Source organism: Scatophagus argus, chromosome 15 (genome assembly GCF_020382885.2).
Source record: "Scatophagus argus isolate fScaArg1 chromosome 15, fScaArg1.pri, whole genome shotgun sequence".
Taxonomy (NCBI): domain Eukaryota; kingdom Metazoa; phylum Chordata; class Actinopteri; family Scatophagidae; genus Scatophagus; species Scatophagus argus.
The window spans coordinates 20,390,793-20,404,402 of NC_058507.1; the positions used below are offsets into that span (position 1 = coordinate 20,390,793).

The following is a 13,610-nucleotide window of genomic DNA, read 5'->3' on the forward strand; positions in this document are numbered from 1 at the left end:
CCATATAACAGAGGGGCTAAGAAATCTAAGCAGTTACCTGTTATTATTAACTAATATTTTGCAGGAACATGGGACCAAATAATAATAAAAATGACACAGGTGAAATGCAAATTAAAAACATATTTATTAAGGCCATATTAAGGCAATTATTACAATGTGATAATTGAATACTATATATTCCATAACAAGCAACAATTTCTGCTACAAGTACTTTAAATTTCATTTTTGAGTTGACTGACTGCTAAAGACAGTTCATTGGTTATTTATTCATAATTGGTCATGTCTTGGAAATTTGCTTTTACCATTGGTTCTTTTTCTTGTTTATTTTTTCTTTTTCTTCATTTACAATACAGTTGTTTTTTTTTTTTAATTATTATTATTATTATTATTATATTCTTTCTTGATCCAATTAAGTATTGTGCCAATTTGATTAAAGGCCAGCAAAATAAATAACACATTATTTGCACTCAGGTGAAAATAGACTCACTGCAGCTGTTTGGCTATTTACACCCTCAGCTTCATCTCTCCGTGTTGTATGCATGCTTTCTGGTCAATGTTTTTTGTTTGCTTGTTTTCTGCCTAGTCTGCTATGCTCTGCTGTGATTGGGTACTGCTTGTTACACAAGCTGCTTGTTAAACAAAACAAAGTTTAGACAATTCAAAACTCAGGTCACGTAGAGTATCTTCATACCAAACAAAATGCGTTTGAGTCTTCCTCTGGGTGGTGCTAATACAGCAAGGTCAGAGAGTTAAAAGTGTATCAATCCTTTTGACACACTCTGTTGAGACCATCTCAGATGCAGGTCATTACACACAGAGAGATACACACACTTACCCACACAGTTACATCCAAGAAATATGACATGTTCGAATTAATCTGACAGCTCAGCCCAGCGCTGTAATGAGAATTTAAATTGTGTATATTTCACCCTGCTGTAATCTGACACCTTGTCAATTAGACATCAGTCCTAGACATCCCTGTAACTAAACACAGCCATTTATTTCATGTGCAGTTGAGCAATAAGCCAGACACATGTACACCATGTGAGCACACAAGTGAACAAAAGCTATTATCAGTGATAATGATTTTGGTACATCGTCATTCATGTTACATTTTAAGGAGCATTAATTCATATGTACTGGGATTATGTTTTTTAATGTTGTGTGTACAAAATATTTTTTGCTCAAATAAGATCCATATTATACACACAGTTTATTATGTTGTGGGAGCAAGAAAATTGCAGGACTATAGCACTTAATTCATATGCTTCCATGCTGTGCAGCTAGCCTAAGTTTTCAGTGCCCCCCAACCCTGCTTTTATGTCCCCAACAATGACATAATCAAACCCATGACCTTGAATACAAGACAGAGATTTAGAAAATTTTAAGGTCTCACCAGAGTAGAATAGACTTGAAAACTGCTTGAAAACATGTGAGAATGCCTGACGAATAATAACTCATTCCAAATACAAGTAATCCAGTTATAGTGGTCTGTGTATTTATTTATAAATTGATTAAAACTAAACATTAAAAACTTATCCTGATAGCTCACTAAAGGCTTCATCAGTTTGGAGGCACGCAATTCCTCATGTAGTTTAATCTTCGCCCTTATTTCTGTAATTTTGAAGTCAATGTTTGGTATTAACTCCATTTTTTTTCAGTGTCCATGGCTTTATTTTCACCTTTATTTTAATGTTAGTTATCTGGTACTACTTAAATGATACCGTGGTTTTACTTTCTCTTGGTTCCACTCAATATTGTTATGTTATCTGTCAATCTTTCGCCTCTCCTTGTTATTTTTCCTCCCTTCCTGATCTACTTACTCTATCTTTTCCTGAGCTCTGTCTCCATTCCGTGGACACTTGGTGGAACTACAGTTTCCTATTCAAACAGCAAACCTGAGCAAAGGACATTTAAAGGACACATAATGTCTTAGCATATTATTGGTTCATTTATCATATTAAATTACTGTGACAAGACAAATAATCACCTCTGACTGATACCAGAAAAGTGCAAGGAAACAGCAACCAGCACTAGTTTTCAGCTCTAAGTAACAGAGATTGGGCAGTTGTAGGAAAATAAAGAGCAGATAAAAAGAATATGTTTTTTTCTTCTTCACTGCTCGTGAGGAATGCAGTCTTAAAATAGCAGCAGAACCCATTTATGGTGTTTTCTTATTGCACTTGACTTGAAAACCACCAGTTTTGTAAACACTCTAGGCTGGCCATTGATGTGAAAGAGCCAGATGAGGAAGGAGCTGAACTGAAGGAGGGAGGGAGAGAGAGAGGGAGAGAGAGACAGAAAACATGAGAAAAGGAATTGTTTTTTAATGTGTAGAGGCCAATACACATCCTGAAGCATTGAATCAACTTACCTAACTAACTTAATTCCCAAGATCTGACAAGATGATATCCTAGAACTCTAAGAAACATAACCCAGCAGGTGGGCAACACCTTGCAGCACCCTGGACAACACCTTACTAAAATATGAATTATGAAGGCTTGGTCTTGATAATGGAAAAAAAAAAATCAGGTTTGTAAAGAAAACTTTGAAATGCTTTCTGAAATACATGCAGTTGACTTGCAGTTTGCTTGTTATTCAAGAGATAGTCAAAAGCGAGCAGATGCAACCACTGATTATGCTCCGCAAGAGATATGGAACTGATCACAACAGGGACATTACTGTTTGACTTTAGAGTTTAGAGTTGACTTAGAACTTTAGAGTTTAACAATCATGTAGTGAAGTGCATTTCTGGGAGCCTGAAAGAGGCCTTGAAGTTTAAACCCAATTAGTGCTCCCTAGACTTAGTATTCCAATTCCTAATAAAAAAGTAGTGAACAGAACAAATGACACACTGATGATTCACAAAACAATCCCATGTTAAAGTCCAGTTAGCATTTTCCAGGACTTTCAACTGTATTACATAGTCTTCATCATTGGTTAGAATTTGCTGGTTACAGAGATAAATGTGTTGTAATGCAAGCTATGTAGCTGTTAGGATTTCATCCACAGCACAAATGAATGTTAGACAGTAGTGAAACAAGTTTCTCCAAACCTTGATGTACCCATATTAAATGTTGCATTGATGTATGAGGCTTTTCTTTAGGAATTTAATTTAACGATTAAAGAGGCTGCTTGTAGTGTTTGTAACGTTTTACACGTGTAAGGTAATGGCACTGCAACAAATATTATTTTAGTTGTAGTTGACCAGACACAGGAAACTCTCCAGAGGAAACAGAATTAAACAGTTCACCTTTTGAAATAAATATTTTAGACTGCTTTTATTCAGCTCAGGAGGACAGCTGCTTTACTCTGAACAGTCGAACCTGGACCGTGTGTGTGGTTATGAAGAAAAAAAATCCCTAACAATCCTGACTGTGTCAGGAGATTTAAATAATCAATCAAATGGATGTGCTTTGTGCTTAAATGTGCACAGCGTCTCTCTTAATGGCTTCACCTTTTTTCACACAGCCACAACCCATCCAATGTTAATCAGAATGTTATTTTATGACCCTGCAAACCCCGAGGCATGGAGGAACTACAGTGGCCACAGACCGTGATCCATGCATCACTATTAGACACACACTCATGCACACTCTCTTTGTGCTTACCGCTATAGACGTATCCAAGTGTCTTTGAAAACAGGAGGGCAGAATTAGAGCACAGTTCAGTACAACAGCCAATCTGAAGTGCAAAGTGTGTCGACACTTTGGAGTCAGATGAGGACACAGGCTAAAAAGAGCCATGTGGGGTGACTATTTCACAAGTCCTGGAGCCAAATAAACGAGGCGTACAATGTACAACTTCATATTTTGGCAGGGATTAGCTCTTGTTGGCAGTCAAAGCAGCCTTTGTGTAACAGTACCTTGCTCTTTCTGCCCCTGCTACTCCTGCAACTACTCCTACTGTTGTGTTTGCTTGTAACCATATAAGCAATCTTGAATGAGTTTTAAGTCCCCAGTGAGCTAATATAAACAAAAAGAACTGTTTTACCTGTTACAACAGTACTCTGTTTGAATCATGGGTTGTCATTTATCACTTTTGACTTGTTGTCATGTTTCAGGAAGGTAGGGCTTACAAGTCTGTCTAAGGGAAAGAGTACAGATATGAGTGCTTGAGATTGATCTTCTGCAGATGACAACAAAGCGTCAAGGGTCAATAATAAATCTCACTGCAAGTATTTTGGTTTGGTTTCTGTCTGCATCTCATTGTTAAGCTAATCACCCAAAGCCAGTGCTGAGCTCAGTGAGCAGTTAGCTGTACAAGAAGAGGATCAGAGTTACTGTGGTGAGAATCATGTAAGTCAAGTTCCTGCTACAAGTCAAGCAAGTCACAAGTCAGGTCATACAAAACCGATTCTCGAGACCACTGTTAGGCAGTGCTTAGAGCATACTTCACAAAGTAGTAAGTGATGTCAAAAGTTAACTAGTTATTCCAGTTTTGCAAAGTACAGGTTTCATGATTTAGTTGAGGCTAGCTCCTTTTTGATGATAGATGGAACATACATACAAGAACTTTATTAACTTAGCTAAATTCTGTATCTGTAGCCATACAGAAAATAGATGTGGCTTAAAAAGTGGGTGGTGCATAGGGTTAGTTCAACTATGGATGAAAGTGGTGGACACCCTGACCAATGCTGCCAGCTATAGAGCTACTAATATGACGTAGTGAATACTTGCATTAAGTATTTAGCTCTAGCTTAATATATTGACTCCAACCTTAGATGAATTATGGCTAACATGTCTGTATTCTTGACTTTCCCACACAGAGGCTTCCATCCTCTCCTATGATGGCAGCATGTATATGAAGGTGGTGATGCCGACCATCATGCACACTGAGGCTGAGGATGTCTCCCTGCGTTTTCGTTCCCAACGGGCTTATGGCCTCCTCATGGCCACCACCTCCCGAGACTCAGCCGACACTCTCAGGCTGGAGTTGGACGGGGGTCGCGTCAAACTCACAGTCAACCTAGGTATCGTATGCCCAGCCCCACCCCCCATCCATCTGCTTTCACACCTTCACCTTCACCATGGGATCATTTTCCTTTGAGCAGTGACCTTTCCTCCCCTTTCACTATCTTTCTGTCTTTTCATAAGTCAGTCGTAATTATGATATTTTAAAAAATTCTACCTTCTTTAGAGCATAGACAAGAGAGTTTTTATCTTGTTTTGCATGGGTGTTAATAGGGTCTGTGCACACAGATTATCATGGACTGCTCAGTGAATACAACTGTTTATTAGATAACATCTCAATTTATGGTTATACCATCATAACTTACTGTATTATTTCAATGGTTAACCCATTCTTGAAGCAGACAAACCATATCCATATTCTGTTTAGAGAACTTTTGAGACAGTCACAGCACAATAAGCAGCAAAAAAACATTATTATGTAGAGATACTGGGCTTTAAAGTCTAGACTCTAATAAAGCCTTTTTAAAGTACACAGTGTGCTGAGACTTTCTAAGAGGTGACCTCCACCAAGTATACCCACTGATCTTCAGTCCATCATTCAACAGGACATTAAAAGAAACTTTTCTTGTCTTTCTCAGTAACCTAAGCTTTCTGTCTGACATTAAGTCATTTTTCTGTCACCTTGTACTTCTGGGTGGTTGTTTTATTTGCTGATGATGGTGTCCTTTATGGAAGTCCATGCTTTTTTCAGTGTTTTGTTTTTCACGTTTACCTTTTATGTTTACCTCCATTTTCCATCATGCTTTGTCAAAAGATGGTATTCACCCCTTCAAAGGCCTTAAGCCTGCGGCCCGTCAGGCGAACAGCCCGAGAACAGAGCCCAGCAAAACCTACAGCTGGCTGTGACCCCCAAATATTTCCAAACATGTCCTATTATAACATGTAAAGAATGCCATAAAGAGAAATGAGTCTCAAGCCTCAATTATATCTTGCATATTCAGTATGTTAGTAAGCAATGTTAGCAGACATTAGCTGGCTTGCCAGATTTAGATAAATCTTTCACTGATTAGATTAATTCATGTAAATTGTACTCTTTGTTTCAGTCCAGATGTTTGCAGCTCTAATTGGTTGGTACTCATATGATTTCTTAGCCTAGATGTTAATCTGTGTGATTTTCTACAGAACACTTGTAAAAGTGTACATATTTACAGATCTAGGTAGCCTCTAATCTAGCATAGTGGAACATATAGGTGTAGGACAGAACTCATGATGCAACTGTTGGGGTTCCTGTGCCTCTGCACGGTGCTGGTGCTGATTGGATCGTGGCTGTTTGCTCCCACTTTTCTGTTGCGGTTGACGACACATGAAACCACCAGCCACATGGTGACCGACCCTCACTGTCTTCACAGCTGCATGCAGCAGTTATTCAGTTATAAGTGGGACTGTTCAGATACATCATTGACTATCACACTACTGTCTTACAAATTAAACTTTGAAGTTTTAATAGCAAATAAAATTATATAATTTTGTATTTCTTTTCAAAGATCCATGGCTCTGAAATGGATAGCTGCTGCCACCTTGATGGTGTGGAGGCTTTGGAGCCAAAGACTTTGACTTTTCTAATCTTAATATTTACATGTAAATTCAAGCAGTCAATGCTGGGTCGGAGAACTCATGTGGCTGGTACAACAAGTGGCCATTTTACTGTAAATACCATGCATAAACAATTAACACATTTGAACTCTGGTGCAAAAAAACAGGCTCTAGAAAATCTGATCTGATCAACCACCACTATGACTCACTGTCTATGACCAACAAATCCATGCATTACTTTATTTACCATTAAATGGTATCTTTGCCAGTCTCATTCATGTCATGGTAATTTGGCAAGTGAAATCTAAATACCAGTGGAATAAAATGGCTGCCTTCCTGCATGTGTACGTCCCCGGAAGGGTGGACTTTTTGTTTTTGGATGTCTGCAGCAGTAACCTTGAAGGATGCAATTTCATCTGTCATTTATTCTTCCCCATCTAGACTGTATCAGGATAAACTGTAACTCCAGTAAGTTAACACTCAAGTTTCATTTTGCTCTCTATGTTGATGGTATGTTGATGTTGTTTCTTTCAAAAGGAAGTGTATTTTTTTAATGTGAATCCTGCACTGCCCTCCACTTTCTCTTAAGTGTGTGATGTGGGGGGTGAGTTTGCTCAGTTGGTTGGGAACCAACAGAAATAGCCTCAGATGGAATGAGTGGTGATTTGTTTTAATTAATAGACATATGTCTCACCTTCTCCTCTTTTTAAATCAAACACTTTGCTCTATTTTCTGCTACCCCACTGTCTATTTGCTATCAAAAATAAAGCTATTCTCACACCATTTTGCAGTGTATATAGTAGTAATAATATACATTAATTAGATATAAATAAAACATAACAAGTTTTAAAATTTCATTTTGTGCTACTAAGGTTCATTAATGAACTTTTGAAGGTACAATAAAAAAAGAAAGAAAAAAAAGAATATAACTTTTAAATTTGAATTTATTCATGTTAGCTCTGATGAATTGTGGAAACAACATAATGCGCATTATAGTCCTGTCATAGAGCGTCGGAAAAGTTGTTGTTTTTTTTTTATGTCACAAAGAAAGAAAATAATGGCTAAATTTAAGCCTAAGGAAGACATAACATTTTAAGAGAATTTTTATCTGGTGGACTTGAATCATTACACTCTTTAACAGAAAGGTACAATGTTAAAATGTCCCAGACAACTCTATTGATTGTTACCGTTGAGCAACATGCATGATGATGACAAACAATTGTTCACTGATTGTGTACATTCCTATCCCCAAGCCAAATCCTTGGGATAGTTTTCTCAAATCATACTTGACAACAAGTTTTATTTCTGTTTTAGAAGACTTTGTAATGTCAGGAAAATTGATATATATAAAATATAGTATTAGGTTGACATATATGCCTTTAATAACATGCAGTCTCAGTTATACAGAAGTTGTGAGACTTTCATGAATAATTCGGCATTACTTTTACTCATAATGAGGCTATAGAGATCTTTGGCTTGGAATGGCAGTCATTCCCTCAGACACAGGAAGGAAAATAGCCTGATCTCTGTACTCATGAGCTTTTAGTGCAGAGGAGATACCTTATGTAGAATATGCATGATATTGAAATGAAACGGAAAGGGAAAGGAAAAGAAATAACAAAGATTCTAAATCACAAAGTACTGGGAAATAAATGTCTGTATTTATGAACAACAATGAAGATGGGGGAATTCAGTCTTTTCAGGAAGAAAGCAGTGGGAAAGTTAGGAGATTTGAATAATTAGTGAGGGTAATGATGCTTTGCTGTCCACACATAAATGTGTACAGTACCTGTCTTAATTTGGAGAGTGTATCTGTTTCTGTGATGCCTCCAGGAATTTTATAAACTCATAGTCGGAAATCAAATACTGAAGCCAGCAGCGCATATGATTGGCCCGAATGATATCACTGATAAGATACCCAAACATACTGACAGCTGATTCTGCAAATCTGTCAACACTGTCTGCACTTGGCTGTGACTGACAGTGTGACTTCAGTACCAGAGTCCTGTTGCATCTTCTCATAATAACAGTCAATGTCGGTTTCCTTTGACCATGAGCATGACTGATTCATTACCTTAAACTAGTGAGTTTTCTAAGATACTAAACACCCTAATTGGTCATTTCCTTTGGTTTTTTATGCAAATAAATATGTGTGACATGGCATCCACCTACATGTATTTTAGCAAACCTCACATGAGAACACACAGATGTTATGTTTCATCCTGTCATGGATCAAAAAGATTAGATATAGGCTGTAAAAAGGCTGATGACATTTTATAGTGTATTGGTATCCAAAGTGAATCAGATTGCTAGGGATGTCTTTGGCATGCACTTCATGGTCAGAAAGAATAATGAAGATTGAGACTATAGGAAGGAAGGAAAGGAGGAAGTGAAAGGAAAAGATTTTTATAGACCTTTGATGAGTAAAAGAAAATTCCTCCACTGTAGACGTCCTTTCTCTGTTCAAACTATTTCAGAGCCTGCAGTTCTGCAGTATAGTGGTCAGGTATATTTCTTGAGAATAACAATTCAGACATTTTGTATTTTTTTTCTCTGTGTATTTCACTGACTAAATCAAACCTTTGTTTCCCAAATAAGAACTCATTTTGATAACTATATTTAAAGCCATTTTCAAGCTGCTAAGCTGCTTTTGGAATTTTTGCCAATGATTTCAGGCTGATTGGTGGGAAAAAAAGGTTTGGTTTAGGGTTCAGGATGTCTTTAACTTTGTGACTGACCATTGTTCTCAGGCAAGGGACCGGAGACCCTGTATGCCGGGCAAAAGCTCAATGATAATGAATGGCATACAGTGCGTGTGGTGCGCCGCGGCAAAACCTACAAGCTAACGGTTGACGATGATGTAGCAGAAGGTACTTAACTGCATCAACTCGGTTCATGCTTCAAGAAATGTTCTTAGTGTTGCCTTGTCAGTGGTATTACACCATGCTGTGGTGTGTTGCCATAGATATTAAGAGCATCAGTATGTAATTCTGCTACAAAGAAAGCATGCAGATACAGTATATAACCATCAGTAACAGTTTGCATCCATCTAATACTGTTACTATAATTTTCTCCTTAAATCAGCCCTTTTGTGTTAGTGTCAGACAGTGTTCTCTTTTCTTTTTGTTTTTTGTCTTTCTTTTCAACCCATCCCCTCCACCCTCCCCGTCTTCAGGCCAAATGGTGGGTGACCACACTCGTCTGGAGTTCCACAACATCGAAACAGGCATCATGACAGAGCGTCAATTTGTTTCCAGCATCCCATCCAGCTTCATTGGTCATCTTCAGAGCCTTAGGTATTGAAAACACTTACTTTACTTTTGAAATGTATATATGTGTTTAAGGTTTTAATGACATCTTTTCATATTTGCAATGGTTCAAAAGACAAGATAATAAATCTTTACATAGAATGCCACTAAAATTCTGTGTTGTTACAAAATTTATGATCTTGGTTCAGTTTCAGTGCTCTTTCTACAGAAAAAAAATTTGGAGGGTAGCTTATCTAAAAAATTTCTCCAGCTTTATTCAAAAAGTCGGCCACATATAAGATACTCTCTATCTTTACTTTCAAATTGTTGTTCTTAGCCCACATCTTTTTCTTTCTTTCTTTCTTTCTTTTTTTTTTTTTTTTTACAAACAATGAAGAACAAGTTAGATTTTTACAACATTTCAAAGTCCCATTCTTTTCCTTCCCTCAGATTTAATGGCATGCTCTACATCGACCTGTGCAAGAATGGTGACATTGATTATTGCGAGCTCAACGCCCGCTTTGGAATTCGTTCCATTATCGCCGACCCTGTAACCTTCAAATCCAAGAGCAGCTACCTAAGCCTGGCTACCCTACAGGCCTACACATCCATGCACCTCTTCTTTCAGTTCAAGACCTCCTTCCCAGATGGCTTCATACTCTTCAACTCTGGAGATGGCAATGATTTTATCGCTGTAGAACTGGTTAAAGGGTAAGTTTTATTGTGAAAGGATGCTTTTTGCACATTGAAAACTCGAAGGTTTAGTAGTTTAAAAGTAAAGTAGCTAAAATCAGTATTTTTATAATAACTACAGTATGTATAAAATGCCAGTGTGAAAACAATGTGACAATATGAAAAGGGTTGCTCTTAGTCAGTTATCATCTCAATTTGCAACTTTCCTCAGCTTTATGGAGCTTAACATTTTATGAAGATTTCAAAGACTAGCTTCAAACACAGAAAGTGGAATATTCTCCAACTCCAACTTTTCTCTTGCAGATACATTCACTATGTTTTTGACCTTGGAAATGGGCCTAACCTCATCAAAGGCAAAAGTGAAAGGGCACTGAATGACAACCAGTGGCACAATGTGGCCATCACCCGAGACAACAGCAACACCTACACACTAAAAGTAGATGCCACAGCCATAAGTCAGAGTATCAATGGGGCCAAGAACTTGGACCTAAAAGGTACACAAAATTGAATGTTCTAATTTCATTCTGCTACATTGGTTTAAGTTTTCCTGCAATATCATTAAAGGGCAGTGGCGGGCCGTCAGAGCCAGCAAGGCCTTCTCTGCTGGCCTAAACACTATCAGAAGCACTGACCTACGTTTATAACCTAGATGCTAATATTTGTTCCATGAAATTTTATTTGCAACAGTTTATTCTCTTCATTTCATAGCATTTGTGGATGTTCTATTTTTGTCCAATCAGTCTTCAGCCTCTATGTGTTGCCATGTCAGTCTAATCTGCCCAGGGCCTTCATAATCAGTAGTGCTGGCCCACACAATTTAGACTATATTAGCCCTTGACTGTTTCTTTAACCAATCAGATTTCAGAATCCTCGCTGTGACGCTTCCCAGGGCCAGCTAGTTGTTAGCATTCTTCCGTCCTCTGATTGGTCGGTCAGAGCAAAAATCACAGCCAAGTGTGACTAGCAAGTTCTGAACTGCTCCAGATGATGTACACGGCACAGTTGTGGTTGTAGTGTAGAGGTTTGGAGTTGTCTTAACTGTGTTTCTTGTTGTATTAATGGTAATTATCTTCAACACGCAAAATTCCTCTCTCTCTCTAATGCTGCACCTTGTCATATTGCGTGTTGGGATAGTATTGATGTGTTTTTTTTTTTTATAATTGCGACGTGATAGTGGTTGTATTAAGAGGTGGCTTGAGTCAGGTATGTGCCCACTGAAGACCCAGGTACTAAATGCACGGCCCGCCACTGTTAAAGGGATAATTCAAAATGTTTGATATAAGGTTGCATAGCTAATGCTCCATAAGAGGTATTATTTGAGAGCTCATTTATCCTAAAGACATAAAGATAAGATCCTCCTTGACTTCTCATCTTACAGTCTCTATGTTCTCTCCAGGTGATCTGTTCATCGCAGGATTGGGTCCAGGCATGTATGGCAATCTGCCTAAACTGGTGGCTTCCAGAGAAGGCTTCCAGGGCTGTTTGGCATCAGTGGACCTCAACGGCCGTCTGCCAGATCTCCTCAAAGACGCATTGTTTCGTAGCGGGCAGATTGAGCGTGGATGCGAAGGTACACCGTCCCTCAAATCCGAGCCTGATTTAGACTACTACAACACAAACTCCAACTCAAGTTCCAGCAGCCCCTTCTTCCTGCTCAATGCAAACAGTAGCTCCACAGCCCTGCATCCATACGGAAGTCCATTTATCCTGTTAACTGTAATTGGTGCCTCACTTACCCATTGCTAGAGTCAGGCCAAACATCAGACATGTCTTCACCTACACCACTACATTATCGGCCACATTGGTCGCACACTGACAATGCCGTCACTATCACAGCAGTTTTTGCTAGTTCAGTGACATTAAATACTACCAGGTGCTCCATTCATGTCTTTTACACTTTTGTAAAGTTTTTTTCTTTTGTGAATGTTTGTGAAACTCTCACACAATATTACAACAGAGCTCCTAACAAGTGTCTGATTCAGATGTGTTGGTACAAAGACACATAAGTTGTCTGTACTGTTTGACCCAGATACAGTCACATTGGGAGCAAAATCTTACCCTATGGTAATTTTTTAAAATCTAGGCCATAACTAATTGACCCTTCATTAAGCCCTGGCACATTAGTTAGTGCACTATGCTTGTCAAGCTTTCTCTATTGGCACCCACAGTTGATCCTTGACTTCAGACAGAAGTAGGCAAAAGCAGCTTCTTACTTTTAGTTGGCAACTGTTGATTTTGCTAAAATGACAGCTGGAGATTTTATTAGCTCTAGTTTGCAAGCTAACACTAACTATGTTAGGTGTTGAAAACTCATTCTAAGAATATGTATTTTATGGCTTTGTACAAGTTGTGTTAATTCTGTGTAATGGTGCAAAAAACACCAAGATTAATGTTAACCAATACCCAGAACATTAAATCTGCATCATTACTGCATCAAGAATGAGCTATGCTGCCATGGAAGTACAGGATTGTTTCATTTCATTTCAGTGAAATAAACCATGTGACTACCACCTAGGAAAATTATACCAAATTAATCACACCTCTCTTTTACACTGCTGATCCCTCACAGTTTTGGTTGACTGTTGTCCTGCCTTGCACTGGGCACTCCTTGGCATGCCCTGAGCTTGTCCATTTTGTTTGCAGGTGACGATTGTGCATACTCTGGCCCTGCCTTAGCAAGAGGCTTATGAGATTTTTTCTCTTTCTGTCTTTCCAAATGACTGCGGTGCTCAAAATAAACCGTAGCACATTAACTTTGGATGCTGTTTTTGTTGTTGATTGACAGTGGTCTCCTTTGATGGTTGATGCTGGGCACTCTCCCAATTAGTGCATTGTTCTGTGTTTCTGGCGTGTTCAATCAGGTTGGGTATTCATTCTGAGGTTTGTCTCTATTTTCCCCCCTATTCTTCTTTGTTTTGATGCAGCAGTTTGCACAACCTTGGGCTGGGCTGTTCTTTTTTATTATAACTTGCCTAATTTGCATGTTTTTGTTCACTGTTTTTGCTGCATGTGTGTTTCTTTTATAAAACCCTCCAGATTATTTCGTGAAACAAGTATTGTTTGCCTGCTTCCTGTCGGGAAGGAAGGATGGCATCTCAGGGGAGAGATAAGGGGGACAGTGGCCCAGAGGACTGTATGCCAGGTCAGGGTCTGGTTCCCCTGA

The 13,610-nt window shown here is 38.5% G+C and overlaps 1 protein-coding gene across 2 annotated transcripts in view; it reads left to right on the top strand.

Annotated features, from left to right (window-relative positions):
- nrxn3a (neurexin 3a) overlaps positions 1–13,610 on the top strand; it is a 163,008-nt gene that overhangs the window by 91,888 nt on the left and 57,510 nt on the right. For both annotated transcript variants that reach the window (XM_046412322.1, XM_046412324.1), the window contains 7 exons: positions 4,769–4,972; positions 6,948–6,974; positions 9,257–9,376; positions 9,682–9,802; positions 10,205–10,465; positions 10,751–10,941; positions 11,844–12,017. In XM_046412322.1, coding sequence (XP_046268278.1) covers positions 4,769–4,972; positions 6,948–6,974; positions 9,257–9,376; positions 9,682–9,802; positions 10,205–10,465; positions 10,751–10,941; positions 11,844–12,017 — 1,098 coding nt within the window. The remainder of the gene's footprint in view (positions 1–4,768; positions 4,973–6,947; positions 6,975–9,256; positions 9,377–9,681; positions 9,803–10,204; positions 10,466–10,750; positions 10,942–11,843; positions 12,018–13,610) is intronic.